This window comes from Cyprinodon tularosa, unplaced genomic scaffold, assembly GCF_016077235.1.
Source record: "Cyprinodon tularosa strain WSP-4 unplaced genomic scaffold, ASM1607723v1 ctg94, whole genome shotgun sequence".
NCBI lineage: Eukaryota > Metazoa > Chordata > Actinopteri > Cyprinodontiformes > Cyprinodontidae > Cyprinodon > Cyprinodon tularosa.
Window position 1 is genome coordinate 908,749 of NW_024039718.1, and position 27,846 is coordinate 936,594.

Genomic DNA, 27,846 nt, shown 5'->3' on the forward strand with positions numbered 1-27,846 from the left:
ATACCATGTATGCACGGCATAACAGTCTAGTAAAGAACTGGTAGAGCTCGATTTCATAGATGGGACTAACATGATAAACGTCAACAGGTGACAACCAATCAGATATTTATTGATGTGACACAAAAACTCCAAGCGAATAGCTCTGTTTTTGTAAATTTGTTGTGAAACATGTCAAACAGTTGAAGAAACTCTCCTGGTTAACATTTTCTGCCAATTTTGGCAAAAATTTTGAAGATATAAGGTGTTCTCTCTAGTATGTTCTTAATTTCCATTGCAACATTGCTCTGTTGCCGTCAAGCATCATAAAGTCCTGCCTCCCACGTGATCGAGCCAGCTCATGGAGGAGTAAATGGGGATTTACCAGACTGCATCCCGTGTGATTCAGTGTGGCTGGCCAGGCTAGTAGGATTTGGCTGATCATTAAATTTCAAATGAACCAAGTTTAAGACATTAAGAGAATGCATTTCTATGAATAAACACAAGTTTTATGTTAATAATATACAACTAAATACCTTTTCTCTATCTACTTAGGAATTATATACAATGTCCAAGTAATGACTGGAGATATAAGGGGAGCAGGAACCAACTCTAAGATCCACATGGTCATGCATGGTGCCAAGGGCTTAAAAAACAGTGGCAAAATCTTTCTAGAGGGGGGTGCTTTTGAAAGAGCTCTCATTGACATTTTCAATGTAGAGATCTGTGAACTGATCAGCCCGCTGAGCAGAATCACCATTGGTCACGATAACGGTGCTGTAGGTGCTGGGTGGTACTGTGAAAAGGTCATACACATTTCTAGTTGGTAACAGAGAGATTCTGTTAATGTGGATGATTGATTAAGATGTCATTTACTTCCAGGTGGTGATATACTGTCCGTTCACGGGCATTGAGCAAACATTTCCATGTGGGATGTGGCTGGATGAGGATGAGGCGGATGGGCTTATTGAGAGGGAGCTCTATGAGATGGTCTCTCTTAGGCAGAAAAAACAGAAAAGTGGGTACTCAGTGAAAGAACAGCAATTTATGCTTAAATTCAGTTCAGCAGATTATTAAGTGTAGGCATGGCATTATTTTTTCACTCCAGAGTACCCATGGTCATTGTGGATTTGGACCTCAGACATAAAAGGTGCTGGCACAGATGCCCAGGTGTTTCTCCAGATCTATGGAGAGAAGGGAAAGTCAGATGAGATCAAACTTGAAAACAATTCAGACAGTTTTGAACAAGGTCAAGTTGATAAATTCATGGTAAGTCTGAGATTATCTCATTTTTAACTGGTTTATCTGTCAAATTGAATCCATGTTCCAAGGACATCTTTTTTAATGATTTTATTTATCACTTATGTTTTCGGAATCACTGTAGATTGAAATGCCGGACATTGGAAGATTGCTAAAAGTACGGATCTGGCATGAGAAGAGAAATCCATTTGCTGGCTGGCATTTAGCAAAGGTAAGCCCCATCTTTTTTTGTCTGGTTTGATATCATAACTCAATCCTTATTTTCATGGTTGCCTTTGACTAAGGTTAGACAAGAGGTTTTAAAATATTTTAGTACAAGTTTCCTTTAAATCAAAAGGATTTATTAACTATCATCATACTTTGATAGATTTTAAAAGAGAAATACAGCAGGATCAAGAGTTTTGGGGTTTAATTGGTGAATATTTATAAAAACAAAAAAGGGAAGAAAAATATACACTCTTCTTATTCATTAGCATCTGGTCTTTGATTCAAGGGTGAATTTACTGTATATTGTGCATTTCTTTTTCCTGGAAAATTTTCAAATTTCAAGGTGTATACTGAGATTTTGAGTATACATCTTGAATTTTCAAAATGTTTTTTGTAAGAAAAACTCAAAATTTTGTTTGGATTCTATGTGAAACAGACCTTTGTTGTAGACTTAAAGATCAATCAAATTCTTCTTCTGATTTCATGCTTTGTTCTAGTTGATTTTGTCACTGAAATTTATCATTGTCGTATTGTGCATGAAGAAAATTTTACCAACCAGAGTGCAGTTAAAGATGATGATGATGAGACATTCCCTTTCTGCAGGTCACTTTGCTCAAGACTCTAACGATGGACAAATATTCTTTTGAATGTGGACGCTGGCTGGACATCAATGAAGAAGACAATGAGATTGTCCGAGAGCTACCAGCCACAGGAGCACTCATTGACGAGCCTCTGCCCTGTAAGAAACCATGATATTTCCCAATTTCTAGAGTTTACAGAGTTTAGTATCTTTAACAAGGGTCAAAAGGGTCAAAAAGTTCCTTGTGCAACAGTAGCTCCCATCCTATTGTTTTTCAGTGATAAAATATCGGGTCACAATCTGCACTGGTAACGTCAGTGGTAGTGGCACTGATGCCAGCGTATTCCTCAGTATCATTGGGGACCTGGGGGATACGGGGGAGCGTCTTATGTTTATGAGTAAAAACAACGTCAACAAATTTGAAAAGGGAAATGTGAGTATATTACTGAACATCATCACATAAAAATACAAGCATTCTCTTAAGGAAATGTACTTACAGTGTCGGGTTTTTCCCTTATTTCCCTACAGCATGATGAGTTTCTTATAGAGTCAGTCTTCCTGGGTCAGGTGCGGAGAGTCCGAGTTGGTCATGATGGCCGTGGTGGAGGCTGTGGTTGGTATCTTGATAAGGTGTTGGTCAGAGAAGAAGGACAACCTGAGTCTTCTGCCACAGAGTTTCCATGTTTTAGGCAAGTTGATTGACAATAAAATAACGTATTTAGCTACATTATAACTGATACAGAGCTATATCCAAAACCGAAACTAATCCAGGAGGTCACAAGAAAACCCAGAATAAACTCTAAGAGCTGCAGGCTTCTCTATACCATCTACGACTGTAATTGTATACTGCATGTGAAAATCTGTGTGCCAATCCTGTATGGATTTTCCCAATTCAACAATAAGAAACTAAGGGAAAAATGCATCCATGGTAGAGTTTTAAAGCAAAAGCACCTGCTGATGTTCATGTTCCAAACAACACCTTAATGATCCAAGAGGTCTGAGATAATATACTCTGTGGACTACTGAGTCATGTTACCTTTAGTTTAAATCTATCAGCATACAATATTGTATTGTAGTGTAATGGTCTGGGGTTGCTTTAGGACCTTAAAGACTTGTCTTAATCTACAGTAGATAATATACATTTATATATTTATTTTGGACTTAAAGAAAAAAAGTCTTTGCTTTTTTTTTTAAAAGCTTTCTATTCAATGCAAAACAGAAATTGCAATAAAAGCTTAATGTCAGATAGTGGCTTGTTAAAAAAAAATTTTTTTATAATAATTATCTGGTCTGAAGCCCACTTAACAAGATGTCTGATGTCTGAAATCCCTTCGGCATTTTCAGAAGACTTATTACTGATGCAAATTGGCCATGATTGGGGTTACTAGGTTTCCAGTGACATTTGTTAAAGTGGTTAAGTAAGAGCTGGATGGTTTTGCCATTACAAATGGAGACTAAACGCATGCAGCCAACAAGCTCTCTCATTCTGTAACTAGACTCCAACCGCAAGGGTGGGTGCAGTGTTACTTCCAGAAAAAAGGTACTTCCTGCTTGTCTGGCTTGTTCATTATCTGGGAAGGTCTGGGGGATTTAAAATATAACAAATAAAAGAGGCATGTGCAGGATTCTTTCAGAATTTATTTCACAAAGCCATATATTTAATCCACTCAAGTTCATTTATTTTGCATATGTATTAATTATTTTGCTGCTTTAGATACTTGGTCGTTATACACCTTAATATTTTTCTCAAAAAGTAAATGAAAATGCTTATGTTAATATTTATTAAACTTAATTTCTGTTGCACAAAGATATGAAATGTATACAATAAATATTTTAGCAATTTAAAGCTCCATCCTATCTATTGTAAATTGTCTTGTTTTGTCTATGTCCATTGTATTGATTGTGCTTCAATCAAGAGATTTGAATAAAGTTACTCTCATAAAAACATTTTATTAGAAACAATATATTGCTTTAATATATATAAAAATGTTAACTTGTTGGTTTTTCTTTTGGTTTAGATGGCTAGATCGCAATGAGGATGATGGACAAATAGTCCGTGAGTTGGTTCCAGCTGGAGATGGGGTGCGTCTTTTTAGTAAGTTCGAAACACATTTTTTATGACCACATTAAGTTAAAAAAGATTGTTATTTTACTTGTGTGAATAAATTGGAATGAAAATCAATTGTTATGTTTTCAGATGTCAGCTACCACATTGCAATCAAGACGGGCAGTGTCAGCGGTGCCAGTTCTGACTCCAGAGTGTTCGTGAAGCTGTATGGGGAGAAAGGTGACACTGAAAAAGTGATCCTGGCCGTCTCCGACAATGACCTCAGGAATTACTTTGAGACGGCACGAACTGACATTTTCACCCTTGACACTTACGACATTGGAAAGGCAAGTTCTTTATATCTCAGATATAATTATGATTACCACTGCTGTCTTTGTTTCATGTCTGTATTCATTTAATGGGCTCTGTACTTGTAGATTAACCGTCTTCTGATTGGTCACACAAATGAAGGATTACGAGCTGGATGGTTTCTGGACAGTGTGCAGATTTCTGTGCCGGTACATGGGATGCAATACATGTTCCCAAGCCACCGCTGGCTTTGCAAAGATGAGGCAGATGGAAAAGTAGAGGTTGAAATTTACCCTAGTGAGGTCTTGGAAATTGAAAAATGTAAATTAAAATTAATTGATTTGTCCCTCTTATATACAAAGATGTTTTTTTCACTTCTCAGAGTGAACTTTCCTATTTTTCTTTAATAGTAATCAACTACAAAATAACAGTGGTCACTGGTGATGTGCGTTCAGCCGGAACCAATGCCAACGTCTTTTGTCAGATATACGGAGAAGAAGGAAAAACCGAAATCCTCGCATTGAAAAGCCGCTCCAACAACTTTGAACGTGGCACCACTGAAATCTTTAAGGTCTGTTTTTTTTTATTTATTTTTTTATACAGTGTCCTGTCTGGCGATGTGGCAATAATTACAATTGTCTTCATGCCAAAAAGAGAGTCCAACAGATTTTGCTTTCACAAGTGGACCAGTACAGCTATCGCCATGGTGTTCCGCTTGATTAATGCATGTAAATAGTTTTATTATAATTCATGCAGGGAGTATTACAGATGTATGGACACTGCAAGTAGAACAGGAAAGGAAAAATAGGAAAAAAAGGAGAAAAGATGAGAGAAGAAGGATATAAAAGGGAGATAAAGATAAAACATCTTCAGTCTGCTTCATCCTGCAGAGATGTAAAAAGAACAGCACAACCAACGGATATAGTATAAGAGATACAATAAAGTAACACCTTGATACTATCGCTCAAGTATAAGTACCGTAGTATTATTTAATATGACATGTATACTGTGGTAGCTAAAGATCAGAATATGGGCTTTCTGTATGGAAGTGAACATCTAACTACCTGGAACCAAGTACCTGTAGTTGTTTGTGAGAGTGCACCTGTGCATGTAAAGTATATCCAAAGGAAAAATGCTCAATAGTGGTTGTAAGGAGCCAAAGACCCACCCCTCTAGAGCACAGAGGTGAGCACCGGGGGACCCAAAGCCCCAGAAGCCCAAAGGGATCCCAAGAGCATCCAAGAGGGGCCAACCCAGGGGCCCTGGCTGGATCCACTGAAAGCCTCCCGCCACACAAACGCATCTAGTTCCGGCTTCAGATCCACACGGGCCACCCAGCCAGAGCTCCTCCCCAAAATTATTCACCTGGCCACTCCCTCCACCCCCCTTTGGGTAGAGGAGAAACAACAGCCCCCAGACTAGCCAGGCCCCGCAACAGCTTCCCGCCAAGACCCCGGACCAGGCGGCCCGCTCTTCCTCCAGGCCCCATACTCGGGGCGACAACCGGAGAACAGGTGTGTGAGAAGACCTAGATTCTCCCTGTGCCCGCTCAAATGTTGTGTTGTTGCGTGTTGTTCTCAGGCGAAATTAAAACTGGGAGTACCAAAGGGGGTGCCCGGCACAGTCCACCTCCCCTCCAGAAGACAGGCGGCGCCAGCGCACCAACCCCCCCCAAATTAACAAACCAAACCAACGTCTAAGTGCGAGAGGGGCTGGGGGGAGCCGTCCAACTTGAAGCCCACATAATAAGACCCCCCTCCGGTGTCCCCCAACCCCAGACAATGCCCTATATAGATGTGTGTTATGAAAATGCTGTAGGTGAAAGTGGGACTCCTCTCCACCGGAGAGGGAGGCCCCACCAGTAGCACCACCATAGCCCGGTGGCCAGGGACAGCTGCAGGGCCTGCGAGACAGCCAGGGCAACAGGGCTAACAATGCCACAGCCACCCCCATCCCGTCCACTATACCTCTTGGCTTTCCTGAAAAAAAAAACCCTGACTTGCCAGCCCGAATGTACCATGCAGAACCCCCGCACTGGACAATGCCCGCACCAGGTGATGATGGACCAGGACCAAGAAAGGGAGCCAGACACAAAGCCTCACCATCCACCCACAGGAAATGTAATCCCTCCCCAACATTAAAATTCAAACCCCTCACCACACATACGACCATAGACATCCAGGCTGGGATCATTCCCACTCCCCCTACCTTCCCTTCCCCCACTAGCAGAGTGCAAACCCCTGAAGGGTAAAGCATCTGGGCCAGTCAACCAGGTGTACACGACCCAGACCCATAGCAGCATACCCCACAGAACCTGAACCCCCGACGCCCCACCGGGGCACCCGCCTGAAGGCAACACACCCCAGGGACCCAAGAACCCCGGACCAAACCAGTGGCAGCACAGTTACCAGGCCAGTAACCCACATCTATTGCTACGGAAACCCCCAAGAGCACCGCAAGCGGCCGCTGTAGGCCACCCCGAGGCATCCCATGCCCCACCCCGATGGGGGCAATAGACCCGGGGTCAGACCCACCAGGCACCCCACTCCGAGCACCCCCAGAACCCCAGGAAGTTTTAAGCTCAGAAATACAATAATATCTACAATGCCTTGAAAAAATATTAATTCCCCTTGAGCTTTTGGAGCTTTTCCCCGATACAACCACATAGATTTAGCACATAATTATGAAGTGCAAGGTAAATAGTAAATGGTTGTCCACTTGTGTCTAATTTAGTTGCAGTATAAATATGCAACCTACATAAAATAAAACCTGTGAACCTGTGTTTTATTCTTTCAAAAAGAAATAAACCCTTAAAGTAGAGGCAGAGCTTTAATAAATGTCTTGATCAAAGCATATCAAATGCATTCTAAGGCTGCAATAAAATAACCCACTCCATGGACTGAATTTTATATTGAAGTTCCCAGACACTTTTTATTCAATATGACTGAGCTAAAGCTATTTTACATGGAAGAAGGGACAAATTCTTTATAGTCTATAGGATGCAATCAGACAGCTACAATTTTACAACAAAATGTGAATCTATAAGAAAGACAAACTGCTCAGATTTTTATTCTATTTTTTTTAATTTATGTTGTTTCTTATACATACATGAAAACACACTTGCATACACACACGTTTGTTAACCTCCACCCCAGGAAGAAAACCTTCGCTCATGGGGACCAGTTGTTGGTCCCCACAAGTAACTATAAGTCCCCACAATGTAGTATATTTCTGGGAAATTGTCTTTACAAGGCTGCAGAAAAATGGTAATGTTTGTATTTCCATCCTTAAGGCTTTACATTGACTAACATTCAGTTTATTAATGCCTTTTTGCTAACCCTGACATTTATTCTAACCATAACTACTACCAATATAACTCTAATTTTAACCTAAAGGTAATTCACACCATACATCTACACTGACTCCCTAACATTAAAAATGGGGGTCCACCATTTTAGGTCCCCACAAGGGCCTTTGGTCCCCACAAGGCCTGTTGGTCCTCAGAAAGTTGGTAAATATACCAAAAAACAATCTTAAATAGATAACATAAACAAGAACACACACACACCCATTCCGTCTTGCTTAATGTAGTGAGAACCATGTCTTGACTCCCATGGTTTTTCAGTCATTTTCAACCCTTTCTATTCCGTAAACCTCACAACAACACTCAACCTGAATAACTAACCTTAGCTTTAACTTAAATTCAATTTATACATTAATCATAAACCTAACCGTTAGCATAGTAGGAAGTGAGGACCAGAATATATCAATATGTTGCCAAACATGCACCCATAAATCACTCTCTTATTAGACTGATGCATCTACATTAAACACTACCCTTTCCCGTTAAATGCAGATTGAAGCTCTGGATGTAGGGAAAATCTATAAGATAAGAGTCTTCCACGATGGAAAGGGCATTGGAGATGGATGGTTCCTGGAGCTGGTGGACATCAAAAGACTGACGATGGCAATGGTGCAAATTGAGGTGAAAAAAGAGGAGACAACAAAGAAAGACAAGAAGAAGGACAAGAAAAAGAAAAAGAAAGAAGAAGAGGAGGTGGAGATAATTGAGCAGCTCCAGGAAGTGGTGCAAACATTTACTTTCCTTTGTAACCGCTGGCTGGCTCGGGATGAGGGGGATGGGGAGATTGTGGTTGAACTGCTGACAGAGGATGATGAGGAATTGGAGAGTAAGTGGAGCATCAATGTACTACTTATCTCTAAAGCCTGACAGGCAGTATTTTAATTAGCCACTGCATGGATTATCATAATACTGAAGATTTACTGTGCTTTCCTTTCAGTAAACTCCTATGAAGTTTACGTATACACTGGGACAATGTGGGGGGCTGGGACTGATGCCAAAGTCTACATCACTATTTACGGAGAGACTGGTGATACAGGAGAGCGGTGGCTCAGGAAATCCAATCACCTGAATAAATTTGAGAAAGGACAGGTAATTAATGTGCAGAGGAAGTTAATTTTGTATCTTTGTTGTCAAGGGAAATTTTGCTAATTTTTCTTGAATGTTGTTTTGTTTTTGTTTTTTTTTTTTTTTTGATAGAGTTAGAATAAATTTTCTTGCCAAATCGTAGCTTGTTTTTAAAATATAATACCAAAGTTCATCAGAAACCAGCTTTAATTGCAGTCCATCATTTTCCTGTATTTATAGGCAATAATCACCTTTTTCCTGACATACCTTCCAAATAACCGGTTAGCATTGGGATAGTGTCTGTTTTTTTTAGATTTTTCACTTCAAAATGTCTTTTTTTGCTGCAGCTCCTAAATGAGCTTTACTATTTATCCTTTTAATAAGTACCACTTTAAAACATCCTTCAGTTGGCTTATTTTTGGTAAAAGTAGAGTAGCAATAATTGTGGCACAAAACTTTAATAAAAGCTACTATTTCCAATTGTAGGTTTTAAATTCCCATTCCCATTAAGGACCATAATTATTGGTAGGTCTAACATATTTTGGTTTAAAGTGATCAGTTGATATAGCAAAAGTTCTTGTCCTGGTTGGAAGAGATAAAAATTTCCCCAGTCAGAGTTTAAACTTAAATCTAAGGAAAGCGTTACAGATTAGGGTGATGGCAAGGATGCTTTCCAACCTGATAGACTTAAAAGTTTTTCACGAAAGACAAATCAGCCAAAGACCTTTGGAAACAGACTGTGTTGATTGCTTGAATTCCAATAAATATTTTTTTTCTATTGATTAGTGAGTAGGGTATTAATAACAGTTTGAAATACATTTTTCTTATGAAAGCTTAATAACAAAGACAAAGTTTTTCACCCTTGCCATTACTGTAAATGGGTTTTGTGTCAGCATAGTGTAACTGCTTGTTATACATGCAACATTTCCTGAGTTATGCGGGATCAAAAATTATTTGATAAATATGTAATAAGGTTGTTAAGTGCACAGATCTTTACTCCACTTTGTCACTATATTCTGCGTAACTTAGGAGGATGTTTTCAGCCTGACAGCAGTCGATCTCGGGGTCTTGAAGAAGCTCAGGATCCGACATGACAACAGCCAGGCCAGTGCTGGCTGGTTTTTGGACAGAGTGGAAATTGTAGACACCAAAGACGACACTACGTGAGTCGTGAAGACAGAAAGACAGCAGTGATTTGTCAGTTTTTTTTAGATCAGAAGTCTCTGGTCTTTTATGTTAAGAGCTTTGAGTTCAATGATGAAGGATGTTATTAACACAACAGAAGAGCTATTTTTTTAACAGGATTTTTGATAACAGACAAATTTTATAAATAGAACATAGATGTCAATAGAGCTCCACCATGTGGTATGACATGGTAGAGAATAAAAATATGCACTGGTGTAATGTGAAGACATTGGAAATAATTAAAATTGCATCGTTTTTTAAACTATTTAGAAAATGTTTTACTTGGATTCAGGTATTTTTTCCCATGTAAACGGTGGCTTGCTGTTGATGAAGATGATGGGCAGCTTGCTAGAGAGCTGGTCCCTGTGGATGAAGCCTTCATGAAGAAGGGGGATGAAGATGAAGACGAGTCTGAGGCAACTCTTGGTTTGGAACAAAAAGGTGAGAGAATAGAGAAACTATTGAAAAAAGGACAGCAGTCTGTCAGCAGGGGCATTGTATTTCAACTAAGAAAGCTTTATACCTTCTATTTTTGATTTTTGTTATAATATTTTATACCCATTTACCTTAAAACTTTGCTGTTGAGAAACATATTGATGAACTTTTGTATATTTTTATTACAGCCATGTCCACAACATACACAGTAAGAATAAAAACAGGTGACAAGAAATATGCAGGAACAGATGCCAATGTGTTCATGACCCTGTTTGGCACCAAAGATGACACAGGTGACAATTTCAACTATTATACTGTGTGGGAGTTGTATATATATTGATGCATTTATGTATTATATGCATATTGGCAGGCATAATTACTCTGAAGGCATCAAAGACTCATAGAAATAAGTTTGAGCGGGGCATGATAGATGAATTTACAGTGGAAGCTGTGGACCTTGGACCCTTGACAAAGCTGCGCATTGGACATGACAACCGTGGTAGATAAAGATGGTTTGGTAGATATAGATTTGGAATACATCAGCATACGATAACATTTCCATGGTTGTTTAAGGCGGAGGATCTGCAGGGTGGTTCCTTGACTGGGTAGAGATTGACGCCCAGTCTGTTGGACAGAAGTTACGCTTTCCCTGTGGCCGCTGGTTGGACAGAGGAGAAGATGATGGGGCCATCGTCAGGGATCTTTTTCCTAACCCTCTTCAGACAGAGTTTTACACACCATGTAAGAATCACTGTTTAATATTGCACTCATATAAAACATTTTTTTTTTGTTCCAAAAAAGCTTTTGAATTGTTTGTTTCCAGTTGTCCCTTATGAGATAAAGACCTTCACAAGCGATGTGTTTGGAGCTGGAACAAACGCAGACGTGTTTATTGTTCTGTATGGAAAAGATGGAGTGTGCACTCAGCAGAAGTCTCTGTGTGTCAACAAGAGGGAAAGGAGAATGTACTTTGAAAGAGGAGCTGAAGACATGTTTATTGTTGAAGTAAGTTTTAAAAAGTTATAAATAAACACAAATGTGTTTAACCTCCTGGTATACTGAAACAGCATTATTCCCCAGTAAATTTTCCTTTTAAATAGCAATTTATTTGGTTTTCTTTGCAGTTAGAAGATGTGGGGGATGTAATTGAGAAGATCCGCATTGGCCATGACAACCGGGGGGTTAACCCAGGATGGCACCTGGACAGAGTGGAGATTAGACGCCTGCTTAGGAAGGGAAAGGTACAGCAGTATCTTTCTTCTATTTTATTTTCTAATTCATGTGAAACACTTTTAATTGTCCATCTACTGATCTATCTATCTATCTATCTATCTATCTATCTATCTATCTATCTATCTATCTATCTATCTATCTATCTATCTATCTATCTATCTATCTATCTATCTATCTATCTATCTATCTATCTATCTATCTATCTATCTATCTATCTATCTATCTATCTATCTATCTATCTATCTATCTATCTATCTATCTATCTATCTATCTATCTATCTATCTATCTATCTATCTATCTATCTATCTATCTATCTATCTATCTATCTATCTATCTATCTATCTATCTATCTATCTATCTATCTATCTATCTATCTATCTATCTATCTATCTATCTATCTATCTATCTATCTATCTATCTATCTATCTATCTATCTATCTATCTATCTATCTATCTATCTATCTATCTATCTATCTATCAGCAGTAGAGTTCTTTAAAAAAATTTTTTTAATTATGATCCAAATCATTAAACCCATATGTCTGATCTTTAGTATTTCCTTTGCTGAATAACCAAAAAAGAATGGTGACAGTAAACATCTTAACTGAGAAAATATTCATAAATGTGGATGTTTTGGCAAGCATGCATCATAACCCTTTATTTACAAGAACGACCAGGAAAAAAAAATCTTCAAAGATAAAAAAACATTCCTTCAAGAAGTTCCCTTTGTCCACAGAAACATTTAGGCTGGTTTAGCTGACAATCAGAGTGTTGTTTTTTCTTGTTTTGTTTTATTGGAAAATAATTTGCTGATAAAGCAGTACCAAAGAAGTAAAGAAACTGTCATTATTTATTGAACAAATGCACAGCACTGGAGCAAGAGTCTGTAAAACTTCTAATTCATAGATCTGGATTGAACAAGAACACCCCAACTGAGATAAACACTGGTTATTCATGTCTTCATATCTATGTTTGTTATCCTAATAAACACAAACATGTGCCCAAATATCAGTTCTGTTTAGAGTAATATTAGAGTTACATTTATCACACTTTCCTTGTGCAAAGCCACTGCTTTGTCTGGTCAGCAGGTGGTGATGTTCTTCATGTAGAAAGCTGACTACAGTTCAGCACTGTGGCTTTACTGCAATATGATCTCATTTATCAAATAAAAACCCAGACTAAAGCAAAGTTTTCTCTATAAAACAAATACACATTCTCAGAAATAAAAATTACTTTTGGCTTTAGGGGTCAGAGACTATCATCTTCCCATGTGAGTGCTGGCTTGCCAAGTCAGAAGACGATGGAGAAACAATCCGAGAGCTACAGCCTTCTGACATCATCACTGAGAAACTTGCTAGAGATGGCAGCCTGAAAGTAACTGAGGTGGAAGTGGAAGATGCCTTAGAGAGTATGCTATCTTTGCCCTTTTGTCTTTGTTTATTCCCATTAATAATTTGCTTTCATGACAAATATGTAAGAAGAAAATTGCTGTGGATTTTGTTAATTACTAATGCCAAGATAGAAAGTCATTTATAATTGTTTGTTATTGTAATTCCTACCACAGCTCACACATACAATGTCTCAGTGATGACGGGTGATGTAAACGGTGCTGGAACCGATGCCAATGTCTTCCTCACAATTTATGGAGACCTTGGGGACACTGGAGAGAGAAAGCTGAGCAAGTCCGAAACAAACAGCAACAAGTTCGAACGTGGATCTGTAAGAAAGCATTTTCTGACATGCAGTATTTCAGTAAAGCTGAACAGTAATTTTAAACAGCATTTGTACCCATTGAATTGTCCTAATTTCTTTCTCCTTTTTCCTTAAATAACCAAAACTTTAAATACATTTTACTTGGTGTCTATGTGATAGGACACAAGCAGAGCATTATTGTAAATATGAATTATTTTTGTGCAGTAAGCATTTATATCCTGCCTTCCTGCACCAATAATTTGTATGAATACCTTCTGTTAAAATTGACAGTTTTTTGGTATGCCATTTTCTACTTTACAGACTAATTTTTATGGCCACTGTCCTTTGTAAATTAACAAAATTTAGTCGGATATGATGTATCAGGATAGTTTAATTTTACCTTACCTTTACAGGGAGCTTTGATGAGTACTAATGACTTTCAGGTTAGGCCGTTCAAACACAGGTCGCATTTGAAAAGATCAGATATATTGGATTTAGGAACACATAAAAATGTGGCCTTGGTCGCTTTTGAAAAAATCGGATCTGGGTTTTTCGACTGTCATGAAAAAATCAGATACAGGTCGCACATTGACAAAAAAAATCGGGCTTGAATCACTCCAGGCTGCAGTGTGAATGTAGCCTAAGGTTTTTGTAGCCTAGAACCTGATATTTTCCAGTATGGTGTGAACTTATTACTGTCCATCTTCCTTTCAACTTTGATCAACTTCCTTGTCCTAGCATAATAGAGTCCTAAATTGTTTGATAGTGCATCCAGTGTAAAGGCTGGTAATAGTTTCCCTCATTCACAGCGACTTACAGGTCAAAAGTTTGATTTTGTTGTCAACTGAAAAGAGTTTTCTAGCACATGTTGACCGTTTGCCCTTCATAGCTTATAAGAATCTTCAAGCAGAATTTAATGTGGTTTGTTTCAACAAAGACTTTTATTTTGCCAAACTTCCATAAAGGAATACTTTTGGAGTGCGTGACTAGTAGTTTACCTCACAACACAACATATTTTCCCATCTGAGCAGCAAGTTTCTGCTGCACCTACTGATACTATTAGTATTGGACCATTTACTCTTTTTCTAAGTTAAGTTGTACTTGCCCCTTCAGTTTAGGTGGACAGCCAATTTCTATGTTGGTTTGGAGGTGTCTTATTAGATGCTCAAAAATATAAACAGAACATGTAATCAACACAATATAACTTAAATCGAATAAAACTTCTGTGAAATCAAACTGTCCACTTAGGAAGCAACACTGATTTTTTCAAATAAATTTACATGCTGTGGAAATGGAATAGACAATAGGTGGAAATTACAAGACTCACTCAATAAAGAAGTGGTCCTTCAGGTGGGGACTACAGACCACTTCACAGTACCTATGCTCTCTGGCTGATGTTTTGATCACTTTTAAATGTTGGCGGTGCTCTCACACTTGTGGTAGCCTGAAACAGACTTTACAACCCACACTAGTGGCTCAGGTAGTGCAGCTCATCCAAGATGGCACACCAGTGAGAGCTTTGGCAAGAAGATTTGCTGTGTCTGTCAGCGTAGTGTCCAGGTACACAAGGTTATGTGGAGTGGGCCGTAGAAGGGCAACAACCTAGCAGCAGGACCTCTACCTCCACATTTGTGCAATGAGGAACAGGTAGAGCACTGCCAGAGCCCTGCAAAATGACCTCCAGCAGGCCCCAAATGTGCTTGTGTGCACAAATGGTTAGAAATTGACTCCATGAGGATGGTATGAGGGCCCGACGTCCAAAGATGGGGTTTTGCTCACATCCCAATACCATGCAGGATGCTTGGCATTTGTCAGAGAACACCAGGATCTGGAGAGACCGTGGAGAGTGATCTGCTACATCCTTCATCATGACTGGTTTGAGAGTGGGTCAGTAATGGTGCTGGATAGGCATTTCTTGGAGGGGTGCATAGCGCTCTATGTGCTCACCAATGGTAGCATGACAGCTATTAGATACTGAGATGAGATCCTCAGACCCCTTGTGAGACCATATGATGCTGCAGCTGGCCCTGGGTTCCTCCTAATGAAGGACAATACTAGACCTCGTGTGGTTGGAGTTTAACTTTTGCATGTGACTCCAAAGCCAGCAATGCTCCCCATCATTAGTTAGAACAGAGGAATTGATTGATTATTTTTGTTTGAATTTGTTGTCACCACATTCAACTTCGTACAGAACAAAGTATTCAATGACAATATTTTATTCATTCAGATCTAGGATTCGTTATTTGAGTGTTCCCTTTATTTTTTTGAGCAGCGTACTTAGTCTATTTTTAAATGATGGATTTTACTGCTGTGTGATTTGTTCAAAGCTTAGGTTATTATTTCATCACATAACCTAGCATTAAAACTACCCCCAAATGTATCCCTAAACTGTCTGGTGTATTTCCAGGTCTTGATGATCTGCTTGCCCTCTGATGTTCTCTAATTCTGTCTAACGTAGCTTTGAGGCAGTGCAGAGCAGCTGCATTTACACTCAAATTGTTATTTCAGATTTAGAATAAGCAGGGAGTAAAGACATCAACATAACAACTGTCATATATTTTTCTTTTAAAACTTCAAAAAGAGTTTGTAAATATAATGAGTTTTCCCCTAAACACCATATATTATGATGCATTGGTCTTTAACATACAACACAAATTTTCCATTAGTATGAATGCTTTTGCAAGGTAATACATTTATAGTGTATGCTTATCTAATTTATCATCACCTTTACTTCCAGGTGGATAAGTTCACAATAGAAGCAGTGGACCTCGGCCAGGTTTTTAAGATAAAAATCCGCCATGATAACAGCATGATGAGTCCTGATTGGTACTTGGACCAAGTGGAGGTGTTGGTCATTGATACAGAGGAGGTCTACTTGTTCTTATGTGAGCGTTGGCTCTCCAAAAAGAGGGAGGATAGGCTCATCGAAAGAGTCTTCTATGTGAAGGTAACATGCATGACAATTAAACTTAATCACCATAACCTTTTCATTTGGCACAAAATATAAGCTAGTTAGCTGGGTGGATGGATGAAAGTATAGAAAGGACACCTATATGCTTTAGTTTGTCCTTGTCTTTCAAAAGCTATACAATGTAATAAAGCAGGGTTTAGCTAAAGATAATGAAAGAGATTTATAAACTATCATCATTGCAGTGCAGAAAGTCATGGTTACACTGCTGCGATGCAGTAATCTAACCAGATTTCCTGCAGTCAGGAATCTCCTGTCACTCTCTCTATTGCTCTCTACTACCAATCTCCAGCTGACATTATCATTTTTTTATTTAATCACAGTTACATTACCCTTCTACTAGCAAAGCATCGGTGAGGCTGCATGACATAATTTACCGTAACGTTTCAGGGTTATGAAGGTGTCAGAGAGAGCTTGAAGAGTAAAAAGACTCCTACCTTGGCTGTGAAGAGTGTTGACAGTAATATGAACAAAAAGAGCAAGAAAAAGAGAGAGGAAGAAATGGCGTTACCAAGTAAGAAATGTTCACACCTGCATCCTGCCTTTATAGGGATGGGAACAATCACTTCCCTAAATTAATTTCCTTTCCCCTGGCAGTCATACCATACCACATCACCATCTGCACTGGGCTGGAGCGTGACGCCAGCACCACCAGCAGGGCATATGTGATCATAATTGGAGTCAATCACACCCAGACCGAGAGGCTGTGGCTTGACCTGCCTGATGGGAGAAAGGGCTTCCGGGCTGGCTCTTTAGAGAACTTCGAAGTCCATGGTTCAGATGTGGGGGAGATTAAAAGGGTGGAGGTGAGTGAACGGGTGAAGCTTTTAAGGTTTCAGTGAGGAATGGGCACTTCAATGCCTTCTCAAACACCCACACATTCACCAAAGTGCAGGAAAAGTATAGCCTTGTTGTTTGAAGTGATTGTTCTTTCCCCTCCCTGTAGCTCGGCCATGATGGGGCCACTCCGGAGAGCTGCTGGCTCGTTGATGAGCTGGCTGCTGCTGTGCCAACCAAAGGGGTCAAATATATCTTTGCATGCAAGTGCTGGCTGGCCAAAGATCGAGGAGATGGCTTGACTTCTAGAGTATTCAATGTCCTGGATGCAGAAGCCATTGCTATCTCTCAAAAGGTTTGTAAATGAAAGTAAAATTCCATCAATAGCATTTCTTGTGCTTCACTTTAAAATCAGATAAAAATGGCTCCACAAGCAAAAAATAAAATAAAAATAAAGGTGTATATAATCTTACCATGTGATATTTCAGTCGCACTACCACAACTCTGGAATTTCAAAATCCTGTTTGTAAAGTGGCCTTTTGTAAAGTATGAGTGTTTTATAAATTTGCTTCTCTACAGTAGTAGTAGTGATGTAATGTAATACGCTGAGTTTTATCAAGCTTTAAAGCAGAGGTCTTAAACTCAAATCCTCGAGAGCTGGTGTCCTGCTTCTTTTAGGTGTGTTTCTTGCCCAACACACCTGGATCAAATGGTTAAACTACCACCTAGCATCAGTCAAGCTCTGCTAATGAGCTCATATTGGTGTCAGGTGTGTTGGAACAGAGACACTTCTAAAAGTTGCATGTTGCTTGCGGATTTGGGTTTGAGACCTCTGCTTTAGAGGGATCGTTGCAGGATTTTTCTACCATTTGGTTGAACAATAATTTGGTGGTACTTCACAATTGCTTATAACCTTGATGATTTTTATCTGTTAGAATAATGTCAATTTTCTCGATATATGGCACCTATAAAAGTAATTTGGCATGATTTTTTAATTACACTATATTGCCAAAAGTATTTGCTCACCTGCCTTGACTCACATATGAGCTTAAGTGACATCCCGTTCCTAATCCATAGGGTTCAATATGACGTCGGTCCACCCTTTGCAGCTAGAACAGCTTCAACTCTTCTGGGAAGGCTGTCCACAAGGTTTAGGAGTGTGTTTATGGGAATTTTTGACCATTCTTCCAGAAGCGCATTTGTGAGGTCGCACACTGATGTTGGACGAGAAGGCCTGGCTCTCAGTCTCCGCTCTAATTCATCCCAAAGGTGTTCTATCGGGTTGAGGTCAGGACTCTGTGCAGGCCAGTCAAGTTCATCCACACCAGACTCTGTCATCCATGTCTTTATGGACCTTGCTTTGTGCACTGGTGCACAGTCATGTTGGAAGAGGAAGGGGCCAGCTCCAAACTGTTCCCACAAAGTTGGGAGCATGGAATTGTCCAAAATGTCTTGGTATGCTGAAGCATTCAGAGTTCCTTTCCTTGGAACTAAGGGGCCAAGCCCAGCTCCTGAAAAACAACCCCACACCATAATCTCCCCTTCACCAAACTTTACACTTGGCACAATGCAGTCAGACAAGTACCGTTCTCCTGGCAACCGCCAAACCCAGACCCGTCCATCAGATTGCCAGATGGAGAAGCGCGATTCGTCACTCCAGAGAACGCGTCTCCACTGCTCTAGAGTCCAGTGGCGGCGTGCTTTACACCACCGCATCCGACGCTTTGCATTGCACTTGGTGATGTATGGCTTGGATGCAGCTGCTCGACCATGGAAACCCATTCCATGAAGCTCTCTGCGCACTGTTCTTGAGCTAATCTGAAGGCCACATGAAGTTTGGAGGTCTGTAGTGATTGACTCTGCAGAAAGTTGGCGACCTCTTCGCACTATGCGCTTCAGCATCCGCTGACCCCGCTCCGTCAGTTTACGTGGCCTACCACTTCGTGGCTGAGTTGCTGTCGTTCCCAAACACTTCCATTTTCTTATAATACAGCTGACAGTTGACTGTGGAATATTTAGGAGCGAGGAAATTTCACGACTGGATTTGTTGCACAGGTGGCATCCTATCACAGTTCCACGCTGGAATTCACTGAGCTCCTGAGAGCGACCCATTCTTTCACAAATGTTTGTAAAAACAGTCTGCATGCCTAGGTGCTTGAATTTATACACCTGTGGCCATGGAAGTGATTGGAACACCTGATTCCAATAATTTGGATGGGTGAGCAAATACTTTTGGCAATATAGTGTATGTTGTTTAATCTTCTGGGTTGATGCTTCGCGGTAATTGACAAATGTATGATTCATAAAGTCATTGGGAGTGATAAGCTAATCATGGCGTGTCATAATCACAGAACAGAACCTTGGTATTATCATCACTTTTGACCATGTGTTGACCATGTTTGAAAAGTACTCGATCCTGTCACAGTTATGTCTATAAATATTTGCAGTTGTTATTTTTTAATAATTCTTGATCAAACTAATAATTTTGCTACCACACACAAAACATGAATTAATAGAATAAGGTTTATGTCATCTTGTTAGTAAAATGTGTGAAATACATTTGTTAATGATGAAAAAAGGACTAGTTTTTCAAATTTTCTTTTCCCCTTTAACTGTATTCTTGTAAAAAAAAAAAAAAAAAACAGCAACAGCAAACAACTTTTCATACACTATTCCTACAATAAGAAAACAATAAAAGGTCTCAGACCACCTCTTCATAACATCTTTCAACAGTGCTTTGATCTGTTTTTTGATATATCTTAGAACAACATTTATAATAATTAATTATTCCCTTGGCATGAGTGATCAACTGTTATAATTTGAGCAGATTTAACTAAAAAAAAGCAGTAGGTGTCAAATACGGTTTTACTCTGAGATTATAATAATAATTTCTGATTAATACAATTAGCATGAGGAGTTTACTACAGCAGTGGTTTATGTTTGCACTGCCTGGAAAATGCGTCTTAACCCGAAGCTTTCCAAAAGGCGGCAAATATTTCAAAACAAATGAAACAGGTAACCTTGCAGTAATACATTTCATTTTAACTGATGAAAGTCTTCATTTATCCCACTTTGAAAGAAGAGATAAGTCTCAACATGTTTCAAAGAATACAGGTTTGATTAACATCATTGTGCTTCCAAGTGAACCTTGGTAGAGCTAACCTATTGTGTGTTCAACAGGCTAATTTTGGACTTTCAGACTATAGAATCACTGATCAGTGCTGATCAGTGGGGGAAAAAAAATCATCTAATTGGGTCTTGTTTTGTTTTCTGATATAAGAAATATCTTCTGGTTTTCAGCTTATATATGAGATTACAGTTGTTACTGGAGATGTGCAGAATGCTGGAACAGACACCAAGATCTTCATGTCTGTGTTTGGTGCCAACGGCAGCACAGAAGAGATTTTGCTCCAGAAGAATGAGGACAGGTGGCCTAAACATATTTATATGCTTTTCAAATTCCTCCTTCAACTCTCTGCTTTTGAAATAAATGTCACTAAGGATTAAGAACAATAAGCTGTCTCTTGTGGAGGACAGATTTGAGCGCGGTCAGGAAGACACTTTCAACGTGGAGATTGATGACATCGCTCCACTCAGGAAAATGAGGCTTCGTATTGATGGCTCAGGCAGTCGACCAGACTGGTTTCTTGACAAGGTGAGCTCACGGTATCAACCCTTGCATCTTTGACAAATCTTTTAAATTTGTCAATTACATTCAAAGCCTCATTGTATTTTACTGGGTTTTTATGTGACAGATTAAGACAAAATAGCCCATAGGAATGGAAAAGAAAAGCATTCATTCTTTTTTATTATATATTTTTACTGATAACAAATGTGTGCTAAAAGTTTATTCAATTCCCTTTTATTGAGGACATAGAGAGTTACTGAAAAAGAAAACCAGAATTTGTTTCAAATGTAACATTTTAATCAGGCAATTTGAAATCAAAATTGAAAAGCATTTTATTATTCCGCATTTCAAAATCAATTATTAAAGAGGAACTGTAAATTGTAATTAATCGATTATTAAATACTGGAATTTGAAAATTTATTTTTGAATTGCCTTTTCTACTTTGAAAGTTAGAAAACTAAATTCATAAATCTTTTTATAAAAACCTTTTTCTAATCACACATTTAAAAAGGTTATTCCTTATTCCATTTTGTTTTTTTTTTAACCTGCCTTTTCAAGTCCTACTTCAAATTGCATGTTCTTTTTACTTTACCCTCTCGATTTACCTTTTCCATTACCCTTTTGAGCCCTGAACAAACTGGAAATCAGTTGGTTGTACTGCAACACTAGGTCAACAAAAAGACCAATGAGGGAGCTGGTTACAGCTGAGGAGAAACTGTGATTGGTTAAACTGGTTTACCAGTGTGCTCAGGGACCAGAAGGGTCACACAAAATGTGAATGGAGAGGGGAAAGTATAAAGGTAATGCAACTGCAAAAGGGATTTGAAAATGTAAGGTGAAAAAGAAAACAGAAAAGGAAAAACCTTTTAAAATGTGTGATTAGGAAAATGGTTTTAAAATTTGATTGTTAATTTTTGTTTTTTGAATATCCATTTAGAAATAGGATTTTAAAATCCAAATTGCAGTATTTAATGATGGATAATGGATACAATTTACGATTCCTCTTTAATAATTCAATTTAAAATGTAACATAAACTTTTGAAATCGTATAAGTTAAATATTACAATTTAAAATGGCAGGTTTTCTTTTTCAGTGCCTCTCCTGGTCTGCCATAGACTCTAATCAGACAACCCTAAATACAATTCAGCACATTTAAATGCTTCCAGAAACTTTAAAAAATTGGCTATACGCCAAGACACAAAAAATGTGTAAGAAGCTTGCCAGGGCCTCAGCCAAACACACATTCCCATGTTAGAACATGGTGTTGGTAGCATTACCCTATGGGGATATTTTTTTAGGATCTCCAGGGAAATCCTGAGAAACCATGTAAAAGGTGACTAAAGATTTATGACTTGCATCATATCAACCTTTAAACACATAAAGATATGTTTTAGATCAAAGTATCCTTATAGGGTATATTGTTCATTCTCTGTCAAATAGAACTGATAAATGAGGAAAATTCCTTGAAAATTCCTGTCAGACGCACTCCACAGAATATAAATGAGACTGGTTAAAAAATAGTATAACTCAAGCCAATAGAGAACTAATTGAATACAGTTTTCTATAAAGAATAAATTCAAATGAGGTGAATTCGAATGTGTTACAAAAACATTCAGGTTTATCTACTGGTTTATGCTGAACCTTGTTGAAATTTCAGCTTTAAAGCTTTAATAGGGTGGAACATCTCTAGCATGCTAACGCTGTCTGCTAAAGGCATGGTGCTTGCAGGGCAACAGAGAAGTTGGTGAGAAATCCCATCCCGTCTCCATTTTCACCAGGGACTCTGCTACTGTGAGAATCTCCTTGAGTTACCCTTACGCAGGGCTTTGTGTGTTCAGCATCACAAGCAGATATCTTGCCTTTGCAAAAAAGTCAGTCTGTGTATTGAATTTATCTCGACGGCTGACCTGGTGAGCATGCAGAATAATAATGCAAAAAGCTGAGCCAATAGGAGAGAGGCTTAAGATAAAACATAGAAGACACTGCTTTGATAAATTTAATTTATCTATGCATGCCCTAATCTAGTAAAGGCTCAACCCTCATAATAAAAAAAAAACTGGTGCATATGCAACAAATACACTTAATTTTTTTTATATTTCACTTCTGGTTGATTAACATGAGTTATGTTAATGAACAACAGTGTATTAATATTTCTATTTATATTGCCAGGATCTTACAAAACAAAATCCAATGTCATCTTCTATGATTCCCTTTAGTGTGATTGACAGCTTTGCTGCTTCATGTTGGCATTATTTCAATACCTGTTTTGAATACAGGTGATCATGCGTAACCTGAGCACAGAGGAGGTGTCTGTGTTTACCTATGAGGAATGGCTGTCCAAAACTCGTGGACCTAAGAGGACAATGATCTGCGAGATGCCTGCTGTGGTGGAAGAGGAGGTGATGGTGGAGCTGACCACTTACATCATCCAGGTCAAGACAAGTGATGTCGCAGGTACGTTTGAAATTCCTCCAGAGAGCTTTGAAACAGACAAAAAATAAATAAATCTGAAGGAGAAATGCTTTTTGCTCTCAAGTTTCTGTGAATACTTTTAAAGGAAACTCAGAATATAGGTTGAATTTTAATAGCGCTATATTATTAGCTTCTTATTAAAAGCTGGTTAATAAATATTCAGAGTCCATTTATATTATCACACACTTACAAAGACTATTCATTTAAATGCGCGGAGCCAAGAGATAAGCATAGCGTAAAAAACATAAAGCAAGCATTAAGCAACCCAGAACCTAGTCTAAATTTGCCAGAGTGATAATGATAATAAAGAGTAACTGTGATTGCAAAATCTTCTTCTCAAATGTTAGTTCAGACGTATATTATATTTATGTGTGGGATTTATTCAGTAAAAATGGAGAAGTGTGGAAAGTTTTGTTTGAGAAAAGTAGCGGGGTTACCTTGCAAAAATTATTAGGAAGTATTCTGTGCTAAGCCAACTCTGATAATTGATCGATGTTTGATTGATTGACCTGACAGCTCTTTCTTCTCTTTTATAGTTATATATCTATATATCTCTATATTTCCTAACAACTGTGTTACCAAAATACTTTGAAATAGTGAATTCTGTTGTGTAAACTTGAATGAAAGCAGCTGATGGTCTTGTTTCCTCCTCAAAATCAACTGTTTTTTAGGGACGATTTTACTTTTAACCCCAGCATGTAACAGTCAAACATTACTTTGAGCTCGCTGTTGATCTTATACAGTAACTCACCTACAGAAGTTGTCTCATAATGTGTTGCTTTACCCTAAAAAGCCACTCTGAGCTTATACAACTTAGTTAAAATATTATTATGCAAACTGTTGTTGATCTGGGCCAGAGACTGAGAAAAAAAGCTGCTTCTATAGTTAATTATGCTGGTAGTGGGTACACATCCATGCTGGGCATTCAGAGAGATTGCTTATTAATTCAACAATTCAGTTAAATTCAGTTTATTTATATAGCACCAGTTGATAATACTTTACAGAGATGATACAACCAGATCTTACAGTCAGATTGGTTCAAAGTTTTCAATCTAAGGAAAACCAGTTGATTTAATCGACTCATTGACTTGAAGGCAATCCCTCACACCAAGCATGCTTGTAGCGACAGTGGAGAGGAAAACTCCCTTTTAACAGGAAGAAACCTCCAGCAGAACAAAACTAGGCTCATTGTGAGTGGCCATCTGCCAAGGCCGTCTGGGTTTCAAGGGACAGAAGCAGACATACAGAAAGAAGCAGAGTTACTGTTACCCAGCTCCACAGGCAGCCCCATCCAGGAAACACACAGCCAGGCAGACAAGCTCTGCACCAGCTCCCATGTCAAAGGATCAAAGAGAGGACCTACAGTTAGTCACAGTGAGAGAAGCAGGAATACATTTAAAAACAGACCAAACTCTAACAGATAAACAGAGGTGTTGATGGCAGCAGCACATCTGATATTTCTCTTCACAGGATGGGGCCACAGCCAAACAGGAACAGACCAGATTAAGCTGCTATGAGAAAAAGCAGAGAGCATAATGTTATAGATTGATAATGTTAGCGATTGAACAAACAGATTATTCAGAATGGGAGAATAGAGATAGAATGAAGCAGAATGATAAAAAGGGGTCCCTATGTCCTCCAACAGTCTAAGCATATAACAGCATAAGTAGAGAGATAGCTGAGGATAACCTGAGCCCCTGTAACTATAAGCTTTATCAAAAAAGACATTTTTAAGTCTGCCCTTAAAAGTAGACAGGCAAGGTGCTCTGTTTGGAACATAAGGAACAATCATATCACTGATATAAGATGGAGCTTGGCCATTTAAGGCTTTATATGTAGGCAACAATTATGGTTTTGAAACAACAATATAATTACCAGATTATTTTATGGACAAACAAAAAGTAAAAATCTTTATAAAACACTTTTACCTCCAACAAGGAGGTTATGTTTTCAGGAGAATGTGCGTGTGTGTGTCTCTCTGTCTGTGTACAGGGTAACTTGAAAAGTTATAAACACGTTTTAAAGATTTTTTTTTTACCAAAGGGGTACCTCAGTCCACAGATAATCCATTGCATTTTGGAAAGTTAGACATTTTTAAAGGCTTCCCTAACATTTTTTTATAGGACAAGCAGTAAACCAGACAGTGGCAGCAGTGACTTTTTTATAAATTCAGCATCGGTATTATAACGAAGACAAATAATACAAAAACACAGTTAAAGGGAGCCATGCCTCCCTGCAAGTCTCTATCTGCTGATCAAAGAAGAGAGCAGAGTGAATGAAAGAGAGAGCAGAACTGACACCAAAGGCTGCAGGAACATGCGGTGCCAAAAGATTCTAAAAAGTTTTTTACCGTAGGTGCGCAACATGTCAAGGAATAGTTCATTAAAATTTGGTTGATATCCAGGATATATTTAGCTCTATTATAGGTGTAAGTTAAAGTTTGAGCTATAGCTGTAAGTCAAATTATGGGGCTGAATTTGCTGCTTGCCGAAGGCTTTTCTGGTTTTAAAAATGGTAATCTCACAAGGCACACATATGTCACCTCAATGGTCCTGCAGCTTTAGTTTTCTCGTTAAAGTTGTTTTTAATATAATCCAGAAGGGGAAATAATTTTTATACCCTTTACTTATTTGCATTTACCAAATTCTAACCTGATTAGTGGGATCCATAGGAGAAATAAAGTGCTTACTCCATTCTATGGTGCTTTGCTATGGAGTCTGCACACTTACATTCAACAAACTCATGTGAGAAAGATCCTTATTGACAAGAAACAATTTGATTAATATTTACAATCATAAGCAGTTATGCAGTGTTTTCAGATAATACAATATGGTAACATTTGCTTTTTAGGTTGTATGTTGAAAAGCCTACAAGAAATACTCAAAAAAGGGAAAGGCTTATTTTCAAGTTTGTCTGATATTATGGCTTTAAAATAATACATTTATTAAATAGGTATTAGACTATAGAATTATGATTCATAAAGTAATATCAGTTACGAGAGACGGTGAGATACCATAACTTCATGCAAAAAACTATCAAGTTACCAGTTGAAAGGATTAAAGATTAAAAAGTTAAAAATGAAATCATAGAGGAATTTGCTTGAAATGTTTTTTTAATTTTAACATTTTGAGCACGCCTGAGAGGTAATAGAAGTTATTTGATTTAGAGTCGGGCAGCGTATGGGGCCATTTCAGGTCTACCTATCAGGAACAGAGTCATCCATCCATCCAGCCACCCTTTCATCTCAGGTCAGCAGCAGGTTAAGTCCTGGGGTGTTCAAACTGAGGAGAGCAGCTCAGACAACCTCTTTCATCAGAGACATCCTTCAGCTCTGCCAGGAAGATCCCACTGGACTATGTAGTTAACAAGAACCTTTCATCTGTCAACTGTGTCAATTTGTTTTTAACACCACTTTCAAAGGGATACATCTGTCCGTGGTGAATTTTGAACCCCCATCTCATCAGCATTACATATGCTGATTGTAATTAAGATCAATACTAAAAAGTAACTAAATACATCTCAGTCTATCCTGTTTGTTACAGTCGAAAGCTCAGGTTGTGTATGTTCATTTTTCTCTTTGCTCGAAGTGTCCTTGTTCAGAGGTTTCCTGCAGGATGAAAAAGAGAAATATTTCACATTTGACTCCCGCGTGGTGATGAAAGAAATGCCCTTTAGAAGTCATCCACACCGCTGTGCCGTATTTTCTTCCTTCAGTATTTTCACACTTGTACCGCTGATCAATATGATAGCATAGCGAGAAGTCTGAGCAGACTTCAAAAGAATACTCTTTGTCTCTAGCTGTTACAAGAAACTAGGATGCAGCTCTGCAGCAAATGTTGTAGATCTGGGAACAAGAGCTGCCAAAATGAAGATGACACAGGCACATGCATGCAAATGACAGTAAATAGGTGAGAGGGTGCATGCATGCAGAAACTGGTATCAGTTCATTTGTGAGACTTTAGAATTTATGGTATTATTTCTGTGTAAAATTGTTAAAAAAATTAATAAATTGCATGTTTTTGGTTTATTTATTTTTGCAAGTGTTTGTTACCCATAATTCCCCTTTAAAATTGCTACTGCTTATGGCTGAAAAAATAGCATTGGTTCATTTTGTACAGCCTATACAAATATTCTGCGTAGGTCTCTCTAAGGAAAAATTTTCACAGTCCAGTTTTATTTTTAATATGTGGACATAACCTAAGTTAATTTACAATCAGAGAGATCCTGTCCACATTTGCCTAGATTCAAAAAGGTAATTTAGTTTTGTGATTTTGGAAAGGAGTTTATTTTGTTTAAAGAATAAGGCTAGAATAAAATGGAGCACTCTGTATTATGTACCTTCTTGGTTTTTAATTCTTAATGTATCTCTGCTCTTACCGCTCAGGGGCCGGCACCGATGCCAATGTGTGGGTCATTGTTTTTGGAGAGAATGGTGACACGGGGACACTAGCACTGAAGGAGTCCGTTAAGTCCAACAAATTTGAGCGTAAGCAGGTGGACACCTTCCGATTCCCTGAAATCCTCAGCCTGGGAGACCTCTCCAAAGTCAGAGTTTGGCACGATAACACAGGTTGGCTATTCCAATAAACACTATCTCTATAAATTGGACTAATTAAAATTGGACAGATGACATAAAGTTAGCTGAAATT

General features: G+C 38.5%; 1 protein-coding gene across 1 annotated transcript in view; it reads left to right on the top strand.

The window, feature by feature from the left end:
* LOC119776530 (lipoxygenase homology domain-containing protein 1-like) overlaps positions 1 to 27,846 on the top strand; it is a 43,108-nt gene that overhangs the window by 10,761 nt on the left and 4,501 nt on the right. Inside the window, exons 9-38 of the mRNA XM_038274970.1 lie at positions 532 to 782; positions 859 to 994; positions 1,085 to 1,245; positions 1,361 to 1,447; positions 2,047 to 2,182; positions 2,302 to 2,456; positions 2,552 to 2,712; positions 4,042 to 4,118; positions 4,221 to 4,417; positions 4,508 to 4,700; positions 4,790 to 4,950; positions 8,236 to 8,569; positions 8,681 to 8,832; positions 9,838 to 9,971; positions 10,286 to 10,434; positions 10,617 to 10,721; positions 10,799 to 10,927; positions 11,002 to 11,169; positions 11,252 to 11,433; positions 11,553 to 11,669; positions 12,906 to 13,068; positions 13,225 to 13,379; positions 16,090 to 16,299; positions 16,711 to 16,834; positions 16,918 to 17,126; positions 17,267 to 17,452; positions 20,398 to 20,525; positions 20,635 to 20,752; positions 23,002 to 23,179; positions 27,582 to 27,767. Coding sequence (XP_038130898.1) covers positions 532 to 782; positions 859 to 994; positions 1,085 to 1,245; positions 1,361 to 1,447; positions 2,047 to 2,182; positions 2,302 to 2,456; positions 2,552 to 2,712; positions 4,042 to 4,118; positions 4,221 to 4,417; positions 4,508 to 4,700; positions 4,790 to 4,950; positions 8,236 to 8,569; positions 8,681 to 8,832; positions 9,838 to 9,971; positions 10,286 to 10,434; positions 10,617 to 10,721; positions 10,799 to 10,927; positions 11,002 to 11,169; positions 11,252 to 11,433; positions 11,553 to 11,669; positions 12,906 to 13,068; positions 13,225 to 13,379; positions 16,090 to 16,299; positions 16,711 to 16,834; positions 16,918 to 17,126; positions 17,267 to 17,452; positions 20,398 to 20,525; positions 20,635 to 20,752; positions 23,002 to 23,179; positions 27,582 to 27,767 — 4,842 coding nt within the window. The remainder of the gene's footprint in view (positions 1 to 531; positions 783 to 858; positions 995 to 1,084; positions 1,246 to 1,360; positions 1,448 to 2,046; positions 2,183 to 2,301; positions 2,457 to 2,551; positions 2,713 to 4,041; positions 4,119 to 4,220; positions 4,418 to 4,507; positions 4,701 to 4,789; positions 4,951 to 8,235; positions 8,570 to 8,680; positions 8,833 to 9,837; positions 9,972 to 10,285; positions 10,435 to 10,616; positions 10,722 to 10,798; positions 10,928 to 11,001; positions 11,170 to 11,251; positions 11,434 to 11,552; positions 11,670 to 12,905; positions 13,069 to 13,224; positions 13,380 to 16,089; positions 16,300 to 16,710; positions 16,835 to 16,917; positions 17,127 to 17,266; positions 17,453 to 20,397; positions 20,526 to 20,634; positions 20,753 to 23,001; positions 23,180 to 27,581; positions 27,768 to 27,846) is intronic.